The sequence below is a fragment of the Drosophila nasuta genome, chromosome X (assembly GCF_023558535.2).
Source record: "Drosophila nasuta strain 15112-1781.00 chromosome X, ASM2355853v1, whole genome shotgun sequence".
NCBI lineage: Eukaryota > Metazoa > Arthropoda > Insecta > Diptera > Drosophilidae > Drosophila > Drosophila nasuta.
This window is the reverse complement of record NC_083459.1, coordinates 23,098,673-23,122,305: the sequence shown is the minus strand read 5'-3', so window position 1 is coordinate 23,122,305 and position 23,633 is coordinate 23,098,673. Positions and strand designations below refer to the sequence as shown.

General features: G+C 34.5%; 1 protein-coding gene and 1 long non-coding RNA gene across 2 annotated transcripts in view; one reads left to right on the top strand and one right to left on the bottom strand.

The window, feature by feature from the left end:
• Positions 1-23,633, top strand: part of LOC132796451 (carbonic anhydrase-related protein 10) — a 30,620-nt gene that overhangs the window by 4,525 nt on the left and 2,462 nt on the right. The window contains exons 2-7 of the mRNA XM_060807625.1: positions 14,850-14,897; positions 18,674-18,810; positions 18,886-19,077; positions 19,206-19,368; positions 22,586-22,740; positions 23,443-23,574. Coding sequence (XP_060663608.1) covers positions 14,850-14,897; positions 18,674-18,810; positions 18,886-19,077; positions 19,206-19,368; positions 22,586-22,740; positions 23,443-23,574 — 827 coding nt within the window. The remainder of the gene's footprint in view (positions 1-14,849; positions 14,898-18,673; positions 18,811-18,885; positions 19,078-19,205; positions 19,369-22,585; positions 22,741-23,442; positions 23,575-23,633) is intronic.
• LOC132796453 (uncharacterized) overlaps positions 15,189-23,633 on the bottom strand; it is a 43,376-nt gene continuing 34,931 nt past the window's right edge. Inside the window, exon 3 of the long non-coding RNA XR_009633557.1 lies at positions 15,189-15,221. This is a non-coding gene — a long non-coding RNA (uncharacterized LOC132796453). The remainder of the gene's footprint in view (positions 15,222-23,633) is intronic.

Genomic DNA, 23,633 nt, shown 5'->3' with positions numbered 1-23,633 from the left:
CAATAAATAAATCCTTGCAACAACAAGGGGCAAGCAGCACCCCACAACATGATACGTGTGTGAGGCACAAAAACAAAAAAAAAGCTGCATAACAAAAATGCATTTTTCATGAACTGCATTTTTCCGAGTCTCGGCTACACTTGAAATTTACGTTCCGCATTTTTATTCACAATTTATTTGCCATCTCCCCCCGCTAAAAGGGGGAGAAAGAGAGGGGGACGGGGGGTTAATAAACGCAAACTGAAAGCCAACTTTATGCCACAGCCAGAGTCCACAACATATTTGCAGTGTGTCAAAAGCTAAAACCAAAACAAGACTTCCACAAAAACACAAACAGAACAGAACACAAATCGCAAACGTTGAAACACGCAAACAACGAATTACAAATACTCTTAAAAACATTGATAAAATGCAGCGTAAATGTTTAATTAAGAAATGAAGTGATTTATTGTAAAGAGAATGATTTTTGCGTAGAACTTTGTATTTCATAATATATATTTTCCATTTTTGATATTAGAAAGAAAAGAAGAAAAAGCATTGGAATGTTTATGAAGCTTTAATAAAAAAAAGAATATAAATTTATAATAAATTATTTGCATTTAATTAAAAAGAAAAAGAAGTAGAGAAATTTTCATAAAGCAAAGACGATTATCAAAATTCATTTAATATTTTTAAAATAATCCTTAAAAATTTAATTAGTAGTTAATATACGTAGAGAGTTTCAAGTCATTTAATGACCATTTGTAACTGAAAATCTAATATTTGTATTTGATCAACTAAATGTAAATCAACGTTGATCAACTAAGTGAAATATACTTTGAGAATTATAAAAATGTTTCATTTAACGTGCTATATAATTCAGCTTAATAAAAAATAAAGCAGACAATTTAGTTACTCATAGTTAGGTAAAGATATTACGTTTAAATCGATTCAATTAAAAAAACGAATTTTTGAAAATTCCTTAAAATTCCAAAAGAAAGTTTAAATTGGCATTGATAGAATAAATATTAGAAAGAAATAAACAAAGCACAAAGAAATAAACAAATTTTTTTTAAATAGAGTTATTTTATACAAAAATATTTCTCAAACATGTTAATTTAAGATCTAAAACAGATTTTTGTGGACTGGTTTAGCCCCGATTAAAATATAAAAATAAAATAAAATACACCATGGGCTAAATTTGGTATAAAAGTAAAACAGTTCGGTATTGTTATTAAAATATGCCACAAAAGTGCAAAAAATATACCACAATCTATGTTTTGGTATATTGATGTAGTACTACATTTAACTAAGTAAGAAAGCTACAGTCGAGAGTGCTCTTTTAAAATATACCAAATTAATAAACCGGAAAAATACTAAACAAGAAAGCTGCCAAAATTAATATACCGCAAAATTACCAAAATATTCGCTACCCATTTTTAATGAAACCATATTTTACAAATATACTAACATACCACAAAAGTACTAAAACATACCAAAAGCAATATTTGGTATATATATATATATATATATATATATATATTCTAACTTTCAAAATTGAGTCTTTTTTACATTCTGTCTGTTTTTTTTAATAAGAATGTTAAAATAGCAAAGTTGGCTGTTCAGCACCGATTATTATCGCTAATTACAGGGTATTCTTAACTCTTGTTGCGGACATGCTAAAGAGCATTGCGTCAAACTGCATGCCGCAGTACAATCAACTTGTCTGGCTTTGACTATCTACCTCTCTCTCTCTACCTCTTACTGTCTCTTTCTATATGCGGGTGTGTGTGTGTGTGTGTGACTTGTGCTGGCTGCCTGCTGTTCTGGTTTATGATACCATTTAGCCCGAGGGTTGTTTTGACAAATTGTGCAAATTATTGTGTTAAATTTGCCCTTGAGGTGAAAAATCACTTTGACATGGATAAAATATATATTTCTTTCTCATTCTCATTCTCACTCTCTTTCTCTGTCTGTTTAGCTGATTGTGCATTTGTCTGACACACACACACACACACACACACACTTAGTCCTAGTCGTGATACAAAAGATGCCAATAAATGTGTCAAGAGCCAAACGCCGCGGGCTTCAAATGGCAACCTAGTGACAATTGCCTCAATTGGCAATCGAGAGTCGCTTAAAGCAACGCATATACCCTATAAGCACTAATGCGCTTAAATAGAGTATTTCCAAGCTGCAAATTAACTTTAATTTAACTTTCTTTTGCCCGAGAAAGAAATTCACACGCAGCACGGAAGTCGTCAATTTAGCAAGAAAGTCTTAATGCTTTGCATTGCTTTATTATTATTGCGATTTATTCTTAATAATCTTATTATCTTTGGTCTTTTGATGTTTCAATTGTGCAATTGTTAATCTAGTTGTTTATCACATACAACTTGTTCAGCTGCCAAATCGCAGTTTCAATATTAATGCACAAATAGAAAAGAGAGAAAACTTATTGTATTATATTAATTTATTAACCTCAATTAATTGCAATAATAGTATAAGAGTGTGATCGACTGTGAGTTTCCCTCTACACATTTTGACTACAACGAAAATTTCTTATTGTTGAAAAGAAAATACTAAAACATATTAAAAGATATATCGATATACTACTATATTCAAAATATACCAAGTACAGCATTTTCAATAATACCAAAACAGTGAGATATTATAAATATTCATTAAATGCTGAAATATACAGAAATATATTTGGTATATTACATTCAAAATATACCAAGTATAGCTAATTTTGTATTATCGTTGAAATAAATGCATATACTAGAAAATACTGAAAGATATATCGATATACTACTATATTGGAAATACACAAAGTATAGCTTCAAATACGCTCTAACTTTTTTCAATTGAAGCAACATAGTCCGGGATTTTTTGTGAAATTATACCGAAAAATTGTAGAAATTCAGAGAAATATTTGGTATATCAATATACTATTACATTCAAAATATATTAGACATCGAATTTTGGAACTCTTTTGATTCGGAGTCAGCCGCTCTTAAAACTCTTTCAGACTTGCCATTCTTCTGCCTACTCACTACAGGGTATCTGGGTGTCTGCCATCGTGGCAAGCTTAAAAGTGAGTGCCGCACTTCTTGTTGTTGCTCTTTAAAGGCCAATGCCACAGCGCAGCCCAGCTCAGCACAGACAGCAAGCAAGAAGCAAGCAAACATACAAGTTGCAAGCGAATTGCATGCAACGCCAATAATAATTGAGCCAACTTTTGGCCAGTAAATCAGCGCAAGCAGCCAAGAGGGAAGCGCAGAGAGAGCTTGGTGGGGACAGAGGAGGGCGGGGGAAGGGGGTTGCACAGGTGGCAGCGAAACTTGTGGCAGGCAACTTGGAAACGATTTCGTATGCAGCGTTGACGTGACTCGCATTAACATTGCACACGTGTGCCACGCCCACAATTGCATCCACACCTCCGCCTCCCTATCCTCCATCTCCCTCACTCTCTTGCCCCCTTCTACAATGGCGCTGTTGCTTATTATCGAAATTGTATATGCCACAAAACTGCAGCTTTAGTAGAACTTCCTTTAGCTATAGCTTCAGTTTTTTTTGTTTTTGCACTCCTTTTCTCTCTCCCTCCCTCGCTTTCTATTCTGCATTTTTCGTGCTTCGTCTTCGTCTTCTTCTTGTTGGTCCTTTTGCTTCACTTTTTGTGGGCGCAAAGTTTTTGCCAGCAACTTATTAAGATAGTTGGATAGTTGGTTTAGTTGCGCGTCTAGACGGTTTTTAGTCAAATTATGGTTTTCAAACGTCCTCTCTCTTTCTCTCTCTCTCTCTTTCACTTACTCGCTCACACATACAAAATAGTTGTAGCTGAAAGTCGGCGACTTTCTGCCATACTTTCTCCTCGTTTTCCTGTCGTCCATTTCCCCCATTCTTTGTGTCGTTCAAATGAAAAACAAAAACATGAGCTTCTTCTTCTTCTACTTCTTGCGACAATTGTTGTGTGTGTGTGTGTGTGTGTATGTGGCATGTGATGGCATGTCAAGGAATTGGCCATTAGAGCAAACTCTACTTGCGCCTCAGGACCATGCAATTTGCCAGTGTTAAAAAAAACAAGTGAGAAAGCTACCGTCGAGTGTGCTCGACTCTTAAATACCCGCTACGCATTTCGAATAAGTGCAAATATGTGGTATTATTATTAAAATATACCATAAAAATAGTAAAACATGACAAAGGATACAATTAGTAGAAAAGCAAGACAGTGCGGTATTATTCTCAAAATATACCGAATTAATATACCACAAAAATACTAAGAATACATCAAATTCCATATTTTGTATATTGTTTTAGTACAACATTCGAAATATACCAAACTATTCTGCTCAAGAATATGCTTTATGGGGTTGAAGATATACAAAATTATTATACCATACAAATACTAACAATACACTAAAGGCTATATTTGGTATATTGATTCAAAATATACCATAGAATACAAAATATACCAGACTGTTCTCATCAAGAATATACTTAATAGGTTCGGAGATTTCTGTGCGGAATTGATATGAAAATATACCGAATTAATATACCGCAAAAATACTAAAAGCAATATTTGGTATATAAATATATTCTAACATACAAAACGGAGTCTTTTTTAAAGTCTTAGATCTAGTTTATATACAGAAAAATTACTCAATTAACTGAAGGCAATTTTTGTTAAATCGATATACTATAACATTGAAAATAGTAGTAATAATAAATAATAGTCTTTTGGTATCGGAGATTTAAAGTATGGCTGTTGACGCTGATCAAGAATATATATACTTCATGTGGTGAAAAATGCTTCTTTCTGCCTGTTACACACATTTCCCTCTAGCACAAAGTTATAATACCTTTCAACTTTTTATGAGTAGCGGGTATGAAAAACAACGCAGCAAGCATGAAAAGTGTTGCACAATGCAGCTACAAAAGAGGATGAGAAAATAGGGGAGAGGGGCCAAAGGTTGCAAATGGGGGGCGTTTTGTTTGTTTTCAGTATTCGGTGACCTTTGAAAAACCCGCAAATCTGTTCAGGTCGTGCATTCTCTTCTCATATACATTGAAAAATTGAAGAGTGATAAAGACTATTGACATTTCCCTTCCATATGAAGCTTGCTCGACTGTTAGATGGTCATAAAATCTATTATATTAAATCTATCTTTGTAATAAAAAAAAGATAATATTTAAACAGTTCAAATGAAACAAAAACTATGTTATTTACTATGCAATATAAAGTTGATGATAAAAACATTTTACATTGTTCTTACTTGGAATTTAATTCGAAATAGAAAAAATTAATATTATTAAAAATATTATTTCATTCTTTGCTAACATCTTTTTTTTTTTTGGTACCATAGAAGTGAGTTCAAAATTAAACATCGAAATAAATAATAAATAAGTTTTCAATAATGCTGTAAAAAGTGCTGTTTTAAAGATTAAATTTTTTATTTATACTTTTATACTTTTTTCCCAATTTTATTATATTCAACTTTTTTTTTTAAGAATTTTATATAAATTTCTTCAAAAAATTATATATATATATATATATTTATTTATTTATTTATTTTTATTTCATTGTAATAGAATGTTGTAGAAAAATGTCTTTAATAAATTAATTTGATTTCTGCTTCAGTTGTATACTTTTTTCTTTAGTTTTGTTTTTGATTTTATTATTTTTTATTAATAGGTTTTTTATAATTAGGTTCTTCTGGGTGAAAGTTTAAAGACGCTTGACAACTAAAACGTTAAGCGAGTCGAGTTTCGAGATGAACTTTGTGATGCAAGGGAACGCGAGTGTGAAAGATAAATTTCATTGGAAATGCAGCGATAAGTTTGGAAAGCGAATTCATCGAATTCACCTGACGGGGAGAGAAATGTGACTGAATGGGAGTAGGGGCAAAGGGAGGGGTAAGGGTTGGGGCACAAATGTAGCTAGCGGGGACAAGGCAACAAAAAAAAAAGAGGAAAACTTTTGCTGTTAACTCATCGCGTGAGTTGAACATTTTGTTGTACATCTATTTGCTTGTTCTTCATGCCATGTTTTCTTCTTGTTTTTACTTCTGATTCTATTTTTTGTGGGTGCTGACCTATTTTTTAATTTACTTTTATTGCTGGGGTCGCCCTCTGCACCTTTCCCCTTTGGCCTAACAGAGAGATTCGCAGCTCGACGCATCGCCAAAAGATGAAATTGGAATTTTATTTTGAAAAAACAACAACAACAAAAGTATTTCACTTATTTCGCTCTCGCAGTCCGTCTGCATCTGTTTCTCATCTATGTTTTAAAACGTTGCCCGCAAAATATCCGTAAACAAACAAACAACAATAACAAATGCTTTTGACCACTGCCAACGTTTTGCAGCAACATTTTATACCCTGGAACTTGGCAATTGCTTTTATTGGGTAATTTATTGCTGTACTCAAAAAGTGATATACGCAATGTTATTGTGATAAATATAATACAATGAACTGTTTAATAGAAAGTGTATTTATTTCAAAGAATATGGAACACAAAAGATTTGTTTAAAGAATTGAAGAATTTGGACAAATTTTCAAGAATAGTTTAGCTGGAAGAAATCAAATATTTAAGATAAATTTTCTTTAGAAATTTTAGGTATTTATTCAAGGAATAGATTTGTTTAAAGTATGTATTTTGGAATTTCGACAAATTTTGTTTACCGATATTAGGTATTTTTTAAAGCGCAGTTTTCTTTAAAGAATTCAAGTATTTAGACAAATTTTGTTTACCGATTTAAGGTAATTATTCTATAAACAAAATTCTTGTGTCTTTGTTATTTGAAATTGAACAGAATTCTGCTCAATTGTTGCCTATTAATATGAATATTAAAAGTGCAGAATAAGAGAAAGTATAAACAACCTGTTGATTAGGTTTTCGACTAGCAGAAACCCTTTAGAAATAATAATACAGTGAATTACAAAATAGTTTCTCGTTACCCTATAAAAAAATCTCTCATTATTTATATCGGCTAAATCTAATGAACAGTTTCCTAAAAGATGGTTTCTATAGCAACCATTTTACAGGGTATCTTATAGTCGTACATGCTAGCAAATATTCTAACCTCTGCTAGTCGAAAAACTTTGCTAAGAACTAAAAGAGAAACTATTTTATTATACACTGACGAATCTGAAATTATTTATATAGGGTATCCTGTAGTCAAAAAAATAGTTTCTAGCGCAATCACTTTATTAAGTATCTAGTAGTCGGGCATGCATACAGGGCATCTGCTAATCGATAATCAAAAGTTTGTTTAAAAACAGTTTCCATTGCAACCATTTACAGGGTATTTTGTAATCGTGCATGTATACAGGGCATCAAACAACCCCGCTAAGAAATAAGCGAGAAACTATTTAGTTGAATCTCTCATTATTTTTAATAGGATATCCGGTAGTCGTTAGAAAAAAGTTTCTATTGCAATCATTTTACAGGGTATCTAGTAGTCGTGCATGCTCTGCAAATGCTATCTTTCCCTTTTGTAAATTCAATTGCCACTCAACAACAACCAGATAGAAAGATAGAGAGAGAAGGAAATACCAAAAAAGAGACGAACGAAAAAGTTGCCAAAAACATTTGCAGAAAATTTCCGTGTAATGTCCTCGACAATTGTTGGTGTTGTTGTTGTTGCAGGTGTTATTGCTGTTGGTGGTAAATTTGCCTGGTAATTAAGTGCTAAATATGTGTGAAATGTAAATTGTTTTTCTGCCAAGAAAACAAGGAGTGGAGAGAATAGAGAAAGAGCGAAGCAAAAGCCCAACTTCAACTTCAACTTCGAACTCGACACGACTCGACTTGATTCAAGAGTCTTGCGCAAGGATTAAGCACTTAGTCCTTAGTCCTTGTTGAACTGCACTTCAGGCAGATTGCAATGCGATGCTGTAAATATTTGAAAAACAAAGTTTAAGCTACCTCAATTGCCTCAGCATATGCCCTGTACTTAGCCAAAGAGCAGGGTCTATTGATTTCTCGAAATTCAGAAATTACTGAGAAACCTATTATCTTTATAAATATTTCAAACTAAAACGTCGTAATTAAATTAATATTCCCAAATTTAATTCATAAATTGTACCCTGTGAACTTATTTGGAAATATACTTTTCCAAAACTTCATTACATTTAATAAAAATAATTCATAAAATACACAAAAAGAAAAACGAGCTAACATCGAAAATAAAATCTTGAATCCAGATTGTTTTTTATGTTAAAATTGAATCAAGAATCAAGATCGAAATTCTATAATTCTATTCAAGAATGTAAGAATCTTTCAATTGAATCAAGCCAAATTCTTAAATCCAGATCAAACAACCTTAAATTTAGCTTGTTTAAAATAAAACAAAAATAAATAACGTTTTTTCTGATTTTTAAAAATTACAACATTTTTAGAAAAATTTAAAAAATTCTTTTTTTTTAAGATCGAAAAAAACTTAAATCGAGATTTACAATCTCTTTTTCAATATAAAATAAAAAACAATCTTGAATGAAGATTTTAATCTTAAAATAAGATTATAAATTTAGCATAAAAATCACGATTTAAGATTGTTTTAACCTAAAAATCTTATTTCAAGATTGTTCTTTTTAAGATTGAAAAAATCTTAAATCCCATTGAAATTGATGTGGTTTATTTTTTATATTTGTACCTATTATATTTACTATACAGAGAAAAACAAATATTAATTGAAAAAATCTTGATTTAAGATTCTTTTAACCCAAAAATCTTATTTCAAGATTGTTCTTTTTAAGATCGAAAAAATATTAAATAGAGATTTTTTCAATACAAATATTTTCCTCTCTGTGTAGTAAATATAACAAATGATAAAAATATAAAAAATAAACCACAGTTTTACATTCACTCTGACCCACTTTTGTATACCCTGTAATTAAACAACAGTTGAGCAACAACATTCAATATTCTTTTACCTTTCTCTAATTACTTTAAATTGCAACTTTGCGCAAACTTTTGCGGAATCTTTTTGTGTAAATTCCCAGGGTATTTTGCTTGACACGCACAATTGGCAAAGTTCATTAAAGCAAATTAACCCAAAGCCAAAAACTTGCCGCCAAAAAGCACCGCCAAAGTGCCAAAGAGTCGCCCCAATTGAAAAAGCCAAAAACCCACAAAAAAGGGGAGGAGCAGCCTATTGAGATGGATTGGATAGATGGAGCAAGGCAAAAAGGGAGCAGAGAGCGAGATGGGGCGAAAGAGAGTGAGGGAGAGGGAGATAGCAAAGTTATGCCCGTCAATCTTCGCGACGAGGCGACAGTTTGATAAACTGAACTGCCGTCGAGACAAGGATGGATCCTTCAGATACTCAGATACTAATCAGTTCGTTCGTTGAGCGTTTAACAGGAAGTCATAAATTTTAGCCACCACATCAGAGCGTGTGTGTTTGTGTGTGTGTGTCTCTCTCTCTGTCTCTGTGTGTGTCGCGCCCTTGTCTAGAAATTTTAATTAAAAGCGATGACATAGCGAGTAATTCGATATCAGAATGTCGCCTATTAATTTTAAGGACATTTCCTTTATTGATTCTTTGTCAATATTATATTGAACCCATAATTTACACATAAAAGGCCTTTCTCCACGTCTCTTTCCATCGCTATCTCCATTTCTATTGCCGTCTCTTTCGGTTTGTGTGCGTGTCTTTGTGGCTTTTGTCCATTGTCTTTGGATTACGAATTTGTCTTTGGCTTTTGTTTGTGCGTGTGGCGTGTGTTGCATGCATTCATCCTGGACACAGGAGCGCTGCGCTTCCTTTCAACTCTTTCAGCGCGCGAAAACAATGCGAGCAAATACTATTTATGAAATTTGGTATTTCTAGTTCCAGTCATGAGGTGTTTAATTACACTCTGACCTTTGTTTTCAAATATATTCCATTCACAGCGGGTTTTAGCAATAAATAAATACTCAAATACTTCACAGCGAGTCGTTTTAATTGAAGTTTCTACTCATTGTAAATATGGTCAGCGGTATATTTTAGTATTTCTTTTTATATTTATGATGTATATTAAAAAATGTAATTGAATTTCTAACTCAATTCTAATAGTTGAAAAAAAAAACTAGCAATTACATGTTATACCAAGTACATGTATTTAGTATATTTTAGTATTATTTTGGTATATTCCAATACTTCAGAGCGAATTATTTTAATTTAGGCTTTATTCAATTGAAAAGCTGAAAAAATTATCCAGCAATTGCTTATATACCAAATATGGTATTTTAGTATTTTATTAGTATATTGCAATTTTCCAGAACAAGGCAATTTAATTTAGGTCTTATTCAATTCGAAAAGCTAAAAATAAACTAGCAGCAACGTCTTCGTAATATTTTTTTTTAGTATTTTTTTGGTATATTAATTTGGTATATGACAATAGTTCACAGCGATCAATTTTAATTGAAGTATCAATTGAATTTAACTATTTGAAGCTAAACTAGCAATTACCTATTACACCAGGATTTAATATATTTAAATAGTTTTTGGTATATTAATTTTGTATTGTGTAATACGTCAAAGTAAGCAATTTTAATTTAAGCTACCACTTGTTTTTTATACCAAATATAGACTTTAGTTTTTTTTTTGTATTTTAAATAATCAAGTGTGACCAAATTTAATTGAAGTTTTATTTAAATTCAAAAATGTAAATATCGACTATAATCTTTAGCATAGTTAAGTATTTTTTACTATATTTATTTGGTATATTGCAATACATGACAGCGAGCAAATTTATTTTAAGTTTTAATTGAATTAAAATATCTGAAAATAAACTGGCGTTCGTTTTATGTACTAAATATAGTGTTCGGTATATTTTAGTTTATTTTATTTGTATATTTATTTAGTATATTGAATACTTCAGAATTGCCAAATTTAATTAAAATTTTATTTCAATTGACAATGGTCTTTGACATATTTTAGTATTTTCTTGGTATATTAATTTGGTATATTTCAACACTTGTTTTAATATTTAATATGATGTGGCATGAACTTTTAATACCTTTGCGATCTACTCGTTCTATTTCATCATTGCCAGGTAATATAGAATTGCTTTTGTTTCGAGTTTTTGTTTCTTTTGTGGATTGCTAATGAGACTAATAATTGTCATACACATTAATATATATATCAATTTTTTTATATTTTCTTTTTATAAATCTATTTAATTTAGTTTTGAACGTATTTATTTTAGTTAGTCATATGAAACATTGATTAATACCAACTCTGTTAAATCGGCACAGTTTCTATCTTGGGAATGCGCTCCTGAAATCGAATTAGTTGCTGTGGCTGTGGCTGTGGCGTGTTGCCCTCTGATGCGCGACGCCATTGTAAGCACCCTCACACCCTCAAACACACACACACACACCCTTTGCTACACACTCGATATGAAGTGTGTGCGTGACTTTTGTTCGTTGTTGTCTTTTCATAGCCACTTTTGGCATAGTCAAGGAGCATGAAGAACCGCATTACGACTCTTTATGTTATATCCCTTCTTGGCTTGTCTTGTCGCCTGCCTGCTGCCTTTTTGGCTTTGGCTCTATTTTGATTTTGATTTTGATTTAACGTTCGTAATTACAACAACATCAACAAGAAATCTGACTTAATTTAGTCATCGCAACGCGCTTGTTATCGATAAGCGGTTACGACCAAGGGCAGAAGAGAAGGGAGAAGGCTCAAAAGGATGTAGGAGAAGTCACAAAAGGGAATCCTGTTTGTATGTTTTTGTGTGGCAAACATTTTCAATATGCATAAACCGTAAACTTTGTTGATTGTTTCTCTTCCCCATTCCCCATTCCCCCTTCCGTTGTGTTGTGTTGTGTTGTGGGTTAATTACGTTTTGTGCTGCCCTTGTTTAACTTTTGTGCCGAGCGCAAACTATTCGCCAAAATCTGTTTATAATAAGCAAACAGCCACACAAAGCGATTACATTAAAGACTGATGTAATCAGTTGTATTGTACAACACATTTTTGGACACTTGAAACTATTGAATAAAAAACGAAGAAGAAAAACTGCTGACCAAGGTGACAAACACTCATTTGAATAGATTTCAAGTGATTTTAACGCCAATTAGGAAAGTCAAGTTGCGCAAATCGACTGCGACAATCGACAACGACAACGACAATCGCCAATCGACTGAGACATTTCCATTTTGAATAGATAATGAAAGTGCGGCGGCAATCGGAATGCCCATAAAGCATCCAACAAAGTGGCGACACTTGGTCGCATTTTTGGGTCGAGAGAGATAAAAAAACACCACCCGAAAAACTGTTATAACAATAAATTAAGTTGCTGTTGCAGCATAAAACCAAATTGCCACATGACCGACCGAAGAAGGGACATAACAACAGCTGAAGAAGAAAGAAAGACGCTGTGCAATCTGTTGACGAATCATCATCGCAGATGAATCGAATGGAATCTATGATAGAGAAACTTACGAGAGAGCGTAGCGTAAACTGGCTTACAGACTGCCGCAGCAAGCCGCAGCTAGAGTTGCTGGATTAGGGTTGCCAGGGTTGTCAGGGTGCCAGGGTGGGCACAGCCAAAATGCCGTAAAACATTCTCAAATGCTTTTTATTGAGCAGCTTTGTGCCATTTTTCGGTTTGACTTGGTTGCGAAGCCAATTTAATAGCATACTTTTCAGCACTAAGCAGCCAAACAAGAGGCGACGCCACCAAGCTCCAACTTGAAATAGCAGCAGCTGAAGACCAACAACAGCAACAACAACAACGGCAACAGCAACTATCCCACAAAATATACGCGACAAACAAACAAAATGAAGTGACGGCAACTCGCGACTCGTGCAACGCCAACGCAAAACGGACGTTCATTGTTATTTCAAGAAAAGCAACACGACAAAACCCAACGCCAAACCGACAAGCGCCTAACTTTCTCACTCTCTCTCTCTCTTTCTCTTGCGCTTCCCTTTCTCCAGCCTTTTCTTCATCTTGAGGAGACCAAAAGTCTTACATAAGCAGTGCCTCTATTAATACTCTTCTCAAGGCAGTCAAAGTCCTTGAAATCGCCAGATAAAGTCAACACAGCAATTAGAATAGCGTGTTAGCAGCATAACAGCAGCACTAGCCTTCTAGTGCACTACCGAGAGGGTTCAAAGACTTAAAGTGCTGCAAGTGAATTCTTAGATTACAATAGAATAACGTTTAAGAAAAATAAATTTCATACAAGCAACCGATTACTTGCATTAACTGCAAAAGAATACCTCCTTTATTAATTCAGCCTTCTAGTGCACTACCGAGAGATCTGAAAGACTCTATAAAGTGTTGCAAGTGAGTCACGACTAAATTTATATTGAATTGTTATATAGAAGAATGGTCGCTTAAAGTTAGAACTATCTCTTAGTCCTAGAGCCTTCTGTGAAATAAGTGAACTACCGAGAAGGCTCAAATAATTTTTAAAGCAAATCACAATGAAATTGCTCTATTACGATCGCCTTAGAGTCGTACATAGATAAACAAAAATAAATAAAAAGTATCGCTGATTGTTTCAAAATAACCACGACCTTCTGCAGTACCGAACACCTTTCTAGTTTTTTTTTATATTTAGGATACTATAATATTAGAATATCTTTTCAAAAACTATATACTTAGTTATATTCGTATTCGAATTACCGAACATTACCGACTTTAGTTTACCACACTTTCGACCTGCTCATCTTCATAGTTGAGAGACCGCAACCTAAGTAGGGAAGTTGAAAAGAAGACATAGCATAACGCTGGTAGCTGCAGGAAGCAGTAGCAGCAACAGCAGCAGCAGCGATTCCAACGACTCCCTTTCTCAACATCCGCTTTGACTTGCAGCAATTTCTTTTGGCTTTATGGCCCCAGCCACCGCGCGTCGCTCTGTCTCGCCAGCCAGTCAGTGTTTGTATGTGTGTGTGTGCTACCCGCTGCGGCACGACGCATATAGCATAAATTTTGAATACGCTCCAAAGTGGGGGAGTGGGGATTTTTTGGTCCGAAAGAAAAATAGCGAAAATTGTCTGTCGCTTGATAAAGCGGAAGCAGAACTTGCCCATAAACGAAATGTGGCAACTGAGTGTAAACTTTATTGGCGCCCGACTGACTGGCGACAACGACAACGACGACGTCGACATCCTAGACAACCAGGAGTCTCCATTTTCTCTCTGCCCCCCTCAGAATCTGTAGAAGCCTTTTACCAATGTTTGGACGTTGACTCATGCGATACGCATTTAGCCAACGCCAGACATTGGCGTCTCGATGGCTGGCTGACTAGAGTTTAGCATCCCCCAACAGAAGGCAAGGGCAAGGGAAAGGAACAGGAGCTGCTTGTTTGTTTTGTCTGCCTCATTTCTCACTTGTCTGCGCCATAAGGAAATCTTACATTAGTTGATTTCATGCGCTGTTTACATTGGCAGCGAATTATGCGCATTGAAAAGCCAAAAAATAGATTTGGCTGCCAAACTGGGTCCATGACCGACGTCTTGCTGTGAACCAGGAACCATTCTGGTGTCATTGACGCGGGGATTCGATTCGATTCCATTGGATTGGATTGGAAAGCGAGGGGGGAATATTGGTTTATATGCCTAAGGTGGAGACGACGACGACGACGACGAGTCGTATGTGTAAGTTGAGACGACTTTTGCCTAGACAAATTTCTAGTGGGGAAATGAAAGTGGTTTTGTCAGCTGGCTCTCTGGTCTAGTCTCCGTCTCCGTCTCGATCTCCGTCGTTGAAACTGTATGTGGAACTAGGCTTAAAGCTTTGGCACATTAATGCATCTCGGTCTTTCTCTTATTGTCTTTCTCGCACTGAACTAACACATTTTTCTCATCTCTCTCTCTTTCTCTTTACATTTCTTTTTCGGTGTTTGTCTTTCGCATTTGCAGAAGTCCTGTCCAGCTGGGAGGAATGGTGGACATACGATGGCATTTCCGGTAAGTTTTACTTTTCCCCTCTAAGCTTGCAATGCAATTTAAAGAGCAATCACAGCATTTGTAAAATTCTGCAAAAATCTCTTTGACTAAACATTCGTTGATGCACACAACACGACACAAGTAACGAGTTAACGAATCCTCGACTGATAAGAAAACCTAATCGTATTCAAGAACTGACGTTGAAAAAGTGAGAGAAATGCATAAATAAAAAAAAATGAGAAAACGGAGCGAAAAATTGAATTCATTTTAACAATTCGATAATACATACTAAACTATGAGATTTTTACTTACATTCAATTTCCCTTTAGCATTTGCGCAGTTCAACTAAAAGAAAGAATGAGAAATGAATTACAGAATTAATTTCTAAAGAAGGCATATCCATTAAAGTTTAATCTTAGTTAACATCAAATATAACTAGTAAGAAAGCTACAATAGAGTCTACTCAACTGTGAGATACTCGTTACACATTTTCAATAAAAGCAAGAAGAAAACTACAATTGGCATATTTTGTATGTAATAGTATATTGATATACCAAATATATCCTTCGGCTTATTTTTTTTTTTTTTTAGTAGAACAATTTAGTATATTTTAAGAAGTGCGGAATTATTATTTATGTAAATATACTAAATTGATGTACAGCATGTATCAATACACCAAATACAAAATAGTCTTTGGTATATTTTTATATTTTTCAGAACATCAATTTGGTATATTTTGAGTGGGGCATTATTCTTAAAATATACATTTTTGTTCTGATAAAGTACAAAAATATACCAAAGTCTATATTTTGTATATTTATTTACTATTTCATTCAAAATAAACTGATCGAATTTTTCTCATCTGTTATTATATTTAAATTAAACTTATATTTTCTACTTGTCGTAAAATTAAATAAATAATCACATCGTAGAAAAAATACAAAAATGTACTGTAATTCATATTTGGTATATTGATATACTGTTACATCAAAATATACCGATGGTAGTTTTCTATCTTAATATTTAAGTTAAACTTATTTGTTCTACTTTTTGTAAAAATAAATCAAAATAGCATATCGTAGAAACTTGACTAAAATTTAAGAAAGATTTTATACAAAGTCATAGAAGAGAAAAGGTGGAAGAATATATGTAGAAAGAGGCAAAGAGAGTAAGAGATAGAGAGAGAGTGCGAGAGGGAAAGGGAAGAACACATCAAAGAGCTGTCCGCTTGTTTAGGCGATTGAATTGCAATTGAAACGGGTTTCGCAGGCGTCCGAAAACAAATTAAATAAAAATGCGCAAGGAAAGAAAAACAAATTAAATAAACGGCAACATTTTTGTGGATAATACGCAACGATACGACGCATGTGAATGAGTTTGAGTGTGTGTGTGTGTTTGTGTTTGTGTTTTTTTGTGTGGGTCTGAGTGCCAGGGGCATTTTTGTTATTACGCCGCATGGTGGCAACTTGCAACACGACGCAGTTTTATTTATGCAACACAGCAACAACAACAACAACAACAACGCAAATGAATGGATTGAGTGGGCGAGCGAGCGAGCGAATAAGTGAGTGCATGAATGCAAAACTGCAAATGAACAGCAGAGCAGCAGAGCAGAGGCATGCAACAAAGCGCACGCGGCACATGACACATGAAGCGCCTTTTTTAAACTTTTGACATTTATTGCAATCTGCGCAAGTGTGTGTGTGTGTATGTGTGTATGACACTGTGTGCGAGTCTAAGTGCATTATGCATTATCCAAATGCAGTTGCGACACATTGAATGAGGACTTCACGAACAGCAAATTATTAAGCAGAAAAGGTGACAGTTGAACTATAAAGACAGCGAGGCAAGAGAGAAACTAGATAAAATAGCAAAACAGTGCGGTTTTTATTTCAAAATATACCAAATTAATATACAGCAAAAATACTACAAATATACGGAGGGTTATATTTGGTATATTGATATAATATTACATTCAAAATATACTACAAAGTGAAAAATATGCCAAATACAATATTTGGTATATTGATATAGTACATTCAAAATATACCTCAGAGTGAAAAATATACAATGTTATATTTGGTATATTAGTATAGTATTACACTCAAAATATACCACAGAGTTCAAATTATACCAGATTGTCAGGCAAAACAGCTAAAACTTCAGTAAGTAGACGTTTTTTGCTATACAAAAGTTGTTATTTAATAAATTCCACAATTTGTATCCGATAACAACCAAATTCTCAGGAATCATAAATACTATAGGTCTTATTATCTACACTAAACTCCTAATTCAAAATAACGATTTGTATTTATTTGTATCGATTTGTGGGGGAGAAAGAAGGAGTGTCAAACATAAAAACAGATTTTAAAAATAGAAGAGATAAATAAAAATATAAATTAATTTAAGATTTATTCATAAAAAAATAAAAATCAACTCTCGACAAACGATGTTATATGAAATCATGAAAGAGTTAATTATAAATATGTAATACATTTTAAAATCTGAAATATTTCCAAGAATTAAAAAAAAATTGATACAAAAAATAGAAGAGATAAAAAAAATGTAAATTGACTTTTCAAAGATTAAAAAAATAGAAGAAATAAAAAAAAATTATTTAATATTTATTCATCAAATATAAAAGTGAAATCTCGACAAAGAATTGAAGAATTCGTACAATATAAATGTTTTTGAAATCATGGAAAAGGAATAAACAGTAAAAATATACTATAAAATCGATGCATTGCATAATTTAATAATCAAATAAATTTTAAGTCATAGCAAAAGACAATCGAAATGGAAAATTGAAATGAATTGATAAGCATAAATAATAGAAATCATCTAATGCAAATAAATTGAAAAAATGCTCTCCTTTCTCCTTAACTCAACTGACATTTTAAACTAAAGTTTTAACTTGAAAATCGAGCCAAAAACAAGACTCACAACGAGCATTCCAATGGATGCAAATGCCACAACAATTTCAAAGTTATTTTGTGTGTATTTTTAGTTGTTGTCGTATTTTATTCAGTTTCTGTTTCCTTTTTTTTTTTGTTGCAACATACGTGAAGCGCAGTGAAAAATATTTAATTTTCCATATGGCAATTGCAATGCAGCAGTGAGTCGCAATCACACCCTTTCTTTTTTTTTGTGCCTTATCTCTCTCGCACTTTGAGTTGGCAGTTCATTGTTTTGAAAAGTTTCGACAGTTTTGTCTGTCACATCAGCAACACAGCAGCAGAAGCAGAAGCAGGGGAGGAAGCAAAGGGAGGAATGTATGTATACATACTAGAGTGCAGCTCCCGTTGGATCATTTAATTGCTATTTAAACTGACGGACAGCAGAAGAGCAGCAGAAGCTGCTCGACAGCATCGACGTCGACGAGAAGCTTATGAAATTTCATTTGGTATTTGAATTGGCGACTCGCGAACCCAAACCTCGCCTTGCCTCGCCTTGCTGTTTACATTTGAGAGGTGACTAGGACACGTTTTCCATTTCAACTCGAACTGAAATAGGACGAGCGATTGACAAGCATCGCTCATGGACTGCTGATTTCATCGCTGCTTTCCACTACCCTGGGGAAGCAGTGAACACATTTTAATTGCTTAAACATTTCAGTTTCGATTATCTCTTGCTCGGATTTGTTCAATTTAAATTGCTTATATCATAGAGATTGAGGAAAAAGTATAGTTTGTTAATAGAGTATCTAGAAGTCGAGCTTACTCAACAACCAACACACATTGTTAATACAAACGCCAGCGACATTTGCGTACACACACGTAACGTATTTGATTTTGCAGGTCCAAGCTTCTGGGGACTCATCAATCCGCAGTGGAACATGTGCAACAAAGGACGACGCCAGTCGCCCATTGATGTGGTGCCCGATAAGCTGCTCTTCGATCCGTACCTGCGACCGCTGCATATTGATAAGCACAAGGTAAGTGAGAGTTGAGCCAGCACACATTTCTGTATGGAGTTGTCTCTCAATCGTTCTCGTTGTCGTTGTCAACAGGTTTCCGGCACACTGCACAACACTGGTCAATCACTCGTCTTTCGCGTCGACAAGGACACAAAGCAGCACGTTAACATATCCGGCGGTCCGCTCGCCTATCGCTATCAATTCGAAGAGATTTACATACACTACGGCACCGACAACAGTCGCGGCTCCGAGCACTACATTCAGGGCTATAGTTTTCCCGGCGAGGTGCGTAGTTTTGCTCTTATTCTCGCCGAGTGATGAGTGATGAACACACTCTTTACACTATTTCCATCTATTCTCATTCCCTCACTCTCTCTCTCTCTCTCTCTCTCTCTCTCTCTTTCACCCCGCAGATACAAATCTATGGCTTCAACAAGGAGCTGTATCACAACATGTCCGAGGCGCAGCACAAATCCCAGGGCATTGTCGGACTCTCGTTGATGGTGCAAATTGGCGAGACGCCCAATCCAGAGCTGCGCATCATAACGAGCACATTCAATAAGGTGCTCTATCGAGGTGAGTGTGCTACATATTAATATAAGTTCAGTCACTTATTGTCCGGGAACAGATTGCAAAACAGACATTAAAAAAGGGTTCTTTATCTATAACAAGTATTCATAAATTAAAAAGAAAGTACTTCATCAGTTGAAGTCTAAATCAAATATAGTTTTAGTCTCTTATTTAATGAAATGGGCTATTAATATCAAAATATACCTAATTAATATGCCGCAAAGATACTAAAAATATACCAAAGTTCATATTTTATATATTGACATAGTATGCAGTAATTATTACAAAATATACCAAATCAATATAACACAAAAATACCGGAAGTCTACTAAACTATATGTCGATATACATATACATTCAAAGCAAGTAAAAAAGCCAGTCATATAAGTGAAATACTCGTTACTCATATCGAATAACAACAAAAGAGTGCGGTGTTATTCTTAAAATATACCAAATTAATATACCGCAAAATACAGAACATATACCCAAGACTATATTTGGAATATTGAAATAGTGCTACATTCAAAATTTACCACAGTGCTAAATATACCAAATGCTATATTTGGTATATTGATGTAGTACTACATTTATACCATAGAGTGCAAAATATACTAAATTAACAGCCAAAGCAACTAAGGTCTGTAGTAAGTTGGCGTTTTTGCTCATACAAAAGTATTTCTTAAATAACTTAAATAGATTTAGTGTCATTTTTAAACATTTCCTTTGAAGTATTCCAGAAACGAGTTTAGGTGCTAAGCAAGCTAAGTTCGGTGTATTTTGTTTCGTATACAAACGAATTAAGGTGTGAATCATGGTCACACTTAAGTTTGGTATATTTTGTATCCTATATAAACGAATTAAGGTGTTGAGCATGGTCACATTTAATTTCGGTATAGAACTATCTGTTTAATTCATTAAATTCAATTCAATTCAATGGGTAGATAATTAAGAAATCAGCTCTCGCTCTTTAGATATTTTGTTTCGTATACAAACGAATTAAGGTGTGAAGCATGGTCACACTTAAGTTCGGTATATTTTGTTTCCTATACAAACGAATTAAGGTGTTAAGCAAGGTCGCACTTAAGTTTGTTATACAAGTATCTAACTTATTTGAATGTGCAGCTATTGACGTATTTCGTATCGTTCACTTCGATCACATAACGATCATCTCTAGTTTTGTTTGCCATCTCTAGCAACATCGGAGTTCAATGAATTCTTTCGCTGCTGGGGCTTCGCTGCAATTGGTTGGGGCAACATCATTTCCGCTACGCAAAATGTACCGGAAATGTTGCAACAGCCACGTTGCTTTCGTTGCCGCTGCGTTGCGGCCAGCCAGCAGCACTTTTATGATGTCATTGCGGAGCAACAACAGTGCCTGCAACAATTGCAACAGCAACAACAAAAGCAACAACAGCAGCAGCAGCAACATAATTATGTGTGCCACCGTCTCGCAAAGTGAGCCATAAAAATTGCTCGACAGCAGTTGCCGCGAAATTGGCGCCGTGGCGCAAAGTGACGAAAATGAAACCTCGAATTACACTAAACCGACACTTAATAATTCCCTTTTTGTCCCCACCTCTCTCTCTCTCTCGCTTTCTGTCTCTATTTCTTGTTCTCTGTCGGCGGTTTCAGTTTAATAGCCTTTTTACAGGTCGTACAACTTTATGTAGACCCGTGCACAAAAAAAAGGAAAAAAAAGAAATAAGCACCGGACAAGCTTTGCCTCGCGGTTGCGGTTTAGCCTTCACTTCTCCCCCTAAAACGTTCCGCGACTGAAGAAAATATGCGGCCAATTTCTGCGAAACCAACAAGCAAAACAACTTCAAAGTTAAACAGCTTCAACGAGAACACGAATGCAACAAAGAACGACTCTTAAATGTCGAACACGAATATTGAATGCACTTTCCTAGACGACGCTTTATATTAGATAACGATCAATCACTTTGAATGGCTTTAATCAGTCTTGTACATTTATCGATTATGTTATCGATGAAGTATTTCAATTGTTTTCTTGAGTTTTTTATTATCTTGGGCTATGAAAGGCTTCAAATACACTACCTCAATAACTTTTATGATACTAATATCAATAAATCACTGTTATACATTCACCGATATTAAGTTATCGATAAATAATTACAACTATATGTTAATTCTGTTCTTTCTTTAGACTGCTAGTTGCTTTCAAATAGACTCATTCAATAAAATTAACGACACTATCATCGAAAAAGCAGTATTTTACATGTATCGATAAATCAATTCAACTTTTTCGCAACTAAGTAATTTCAAACACCCTATTATCGATTTTATGATCGATTAATAATTCGATTCGATTAACACTCAAAACATTCCCGACACTGTTATCGATAAACGTCTAGACAATAAAGACTTATCGATTATTCCATCGATTATTTTATCGATTAACCATTTCAATAGTTCGATTAAGCTATTCATAACTTTGATAACTTGCACGACACTGTTATCGATAAAAAGGTATTTATCGACAATGGTATCGAATTATCAATATAAGTATTTGCGTTACTTTTACGTTTACGTTTAACTATTTTGAAACACCCTACTATCGATTAACTCATTGATCGACCCGATAAATGTCTAAATTATAAAACGCGCACTTCAATTATCGATATTTAAACAGAGTGTACAATTTAGTGCACGTATTTGCCAACGAGCAATTCTGATGCAAATACTAGTTTCTATTACCACTTTTTTTTTCATGTTCGCATGAGGAATTCTCTCTCTCTCTCTCTCACACACTTTTTCTGTCTCTTTCTTTGGGCATTGCTGTGCATTCCGTTCGCGTTTTTCCGCCGCCTCATAAACCGCGAGGCGCTTCATTTCCGGCTTGGCATAATGATTTGTATGAATGAAGTCGAGGAGCTCCGGCGACGTTCAAGTGACCAACTAGAAGGCGGTGTCCTCCCCACCACCATCGAGTCCCGGGTTCGCCCCCCCTTTTTTCACTCCTGCCGAGTCTAGTCTGAATTATTCATTAGGTCTGTCGACTTGCAGACGTTTTGCATTCATATTTCGTATTTTTTATGTGGCAAAGGCAAAGGCACCTTTAGAACTGCATCGAACTCTGGCTGGCTGCACCTTGAACTCTATTTGATTTGCATACCCTGTAATTTGTCACTAAGGGGCATGCTTGATGAGATACTTGATGATTAACAAAGTGTTATATTTTCTGCTCTTTCGTTTTTCGAAGGCTTCTCGACGCCCATTCGCCACATATCGGTGCGATCGCTGCTGCCGAATACGGATCATTACATCACGTACGAGGGATCCACCACGCATCCGGGCTGCTGGGAGAGCACCGTCTGGATCATAGTTAATAAACCCATCTATATCACGAAACAAGAGGTAAGCAATGCGAACAGCTGTGGGACGGAAGGGGGGCGATGTTTCATTGATTTCACAAGCGACCGCAAATAATGAAATGCATTTGCGTTTTGCAATTGCAATTAGGGAAGTCTTTTTTTTATATATATACATATTATTCTACTCTTTTTTTGCACTCTTTATGTATGTGTGTGTGTGTGTGTGTGTGTGTGTGTGTTGCAAATGCAATTATAAAATTTCTCATCAATTGGGCAACCGGTTGGAGCGCGGTTCAGTCGCGGTCAATGCGCTACTCTGCGCATAATTAAAAAACAATATTTGGTTAGTTTAATCAATTTGCATATTCGCATTAAGTGCCGCCGCGGATAACAACAATTCTGTAACTAGAAGCGAAAAAACACAAAACAAAAAAGCAAGCCAAAACAAAAAAAAATAATAATAATGCAGCAAATCAAATGAAATATTTACAATTTGTTAAATCGCACAAAAACAAAAAACAATCAGCAAAACAAAGCAGGGCTCTTGTGTCAATAATACAACTTAATCGCAAACAATGGCTTAATCAAACAAATTACAAAATATCAAATTTGAAAAACTAATGAAGCCTCTTGCAATATGAATTTCGATATAGGAAAATCTCTCTATAAATATTTATTTTACTTGTTATCATATTTTGAGTCACAAGAAATATGTTTAAAATAATTTTATTTTTAATTTCCGCAGTTATATCAACTCCGACGACTGATGCAAGGCTCCGAGAGTACACCGAAAGCTCCATTAGGTAATAATGCGCGTCCCGTGCAAAGTTTACACCATAGAACCGTAAGGACGAACATAGATTTTAAGCGTCACAAGGTGAGTAAACCTCAATTTAAATAAATAACAAAACTATATTCGCTATTAATTTTTTTCAT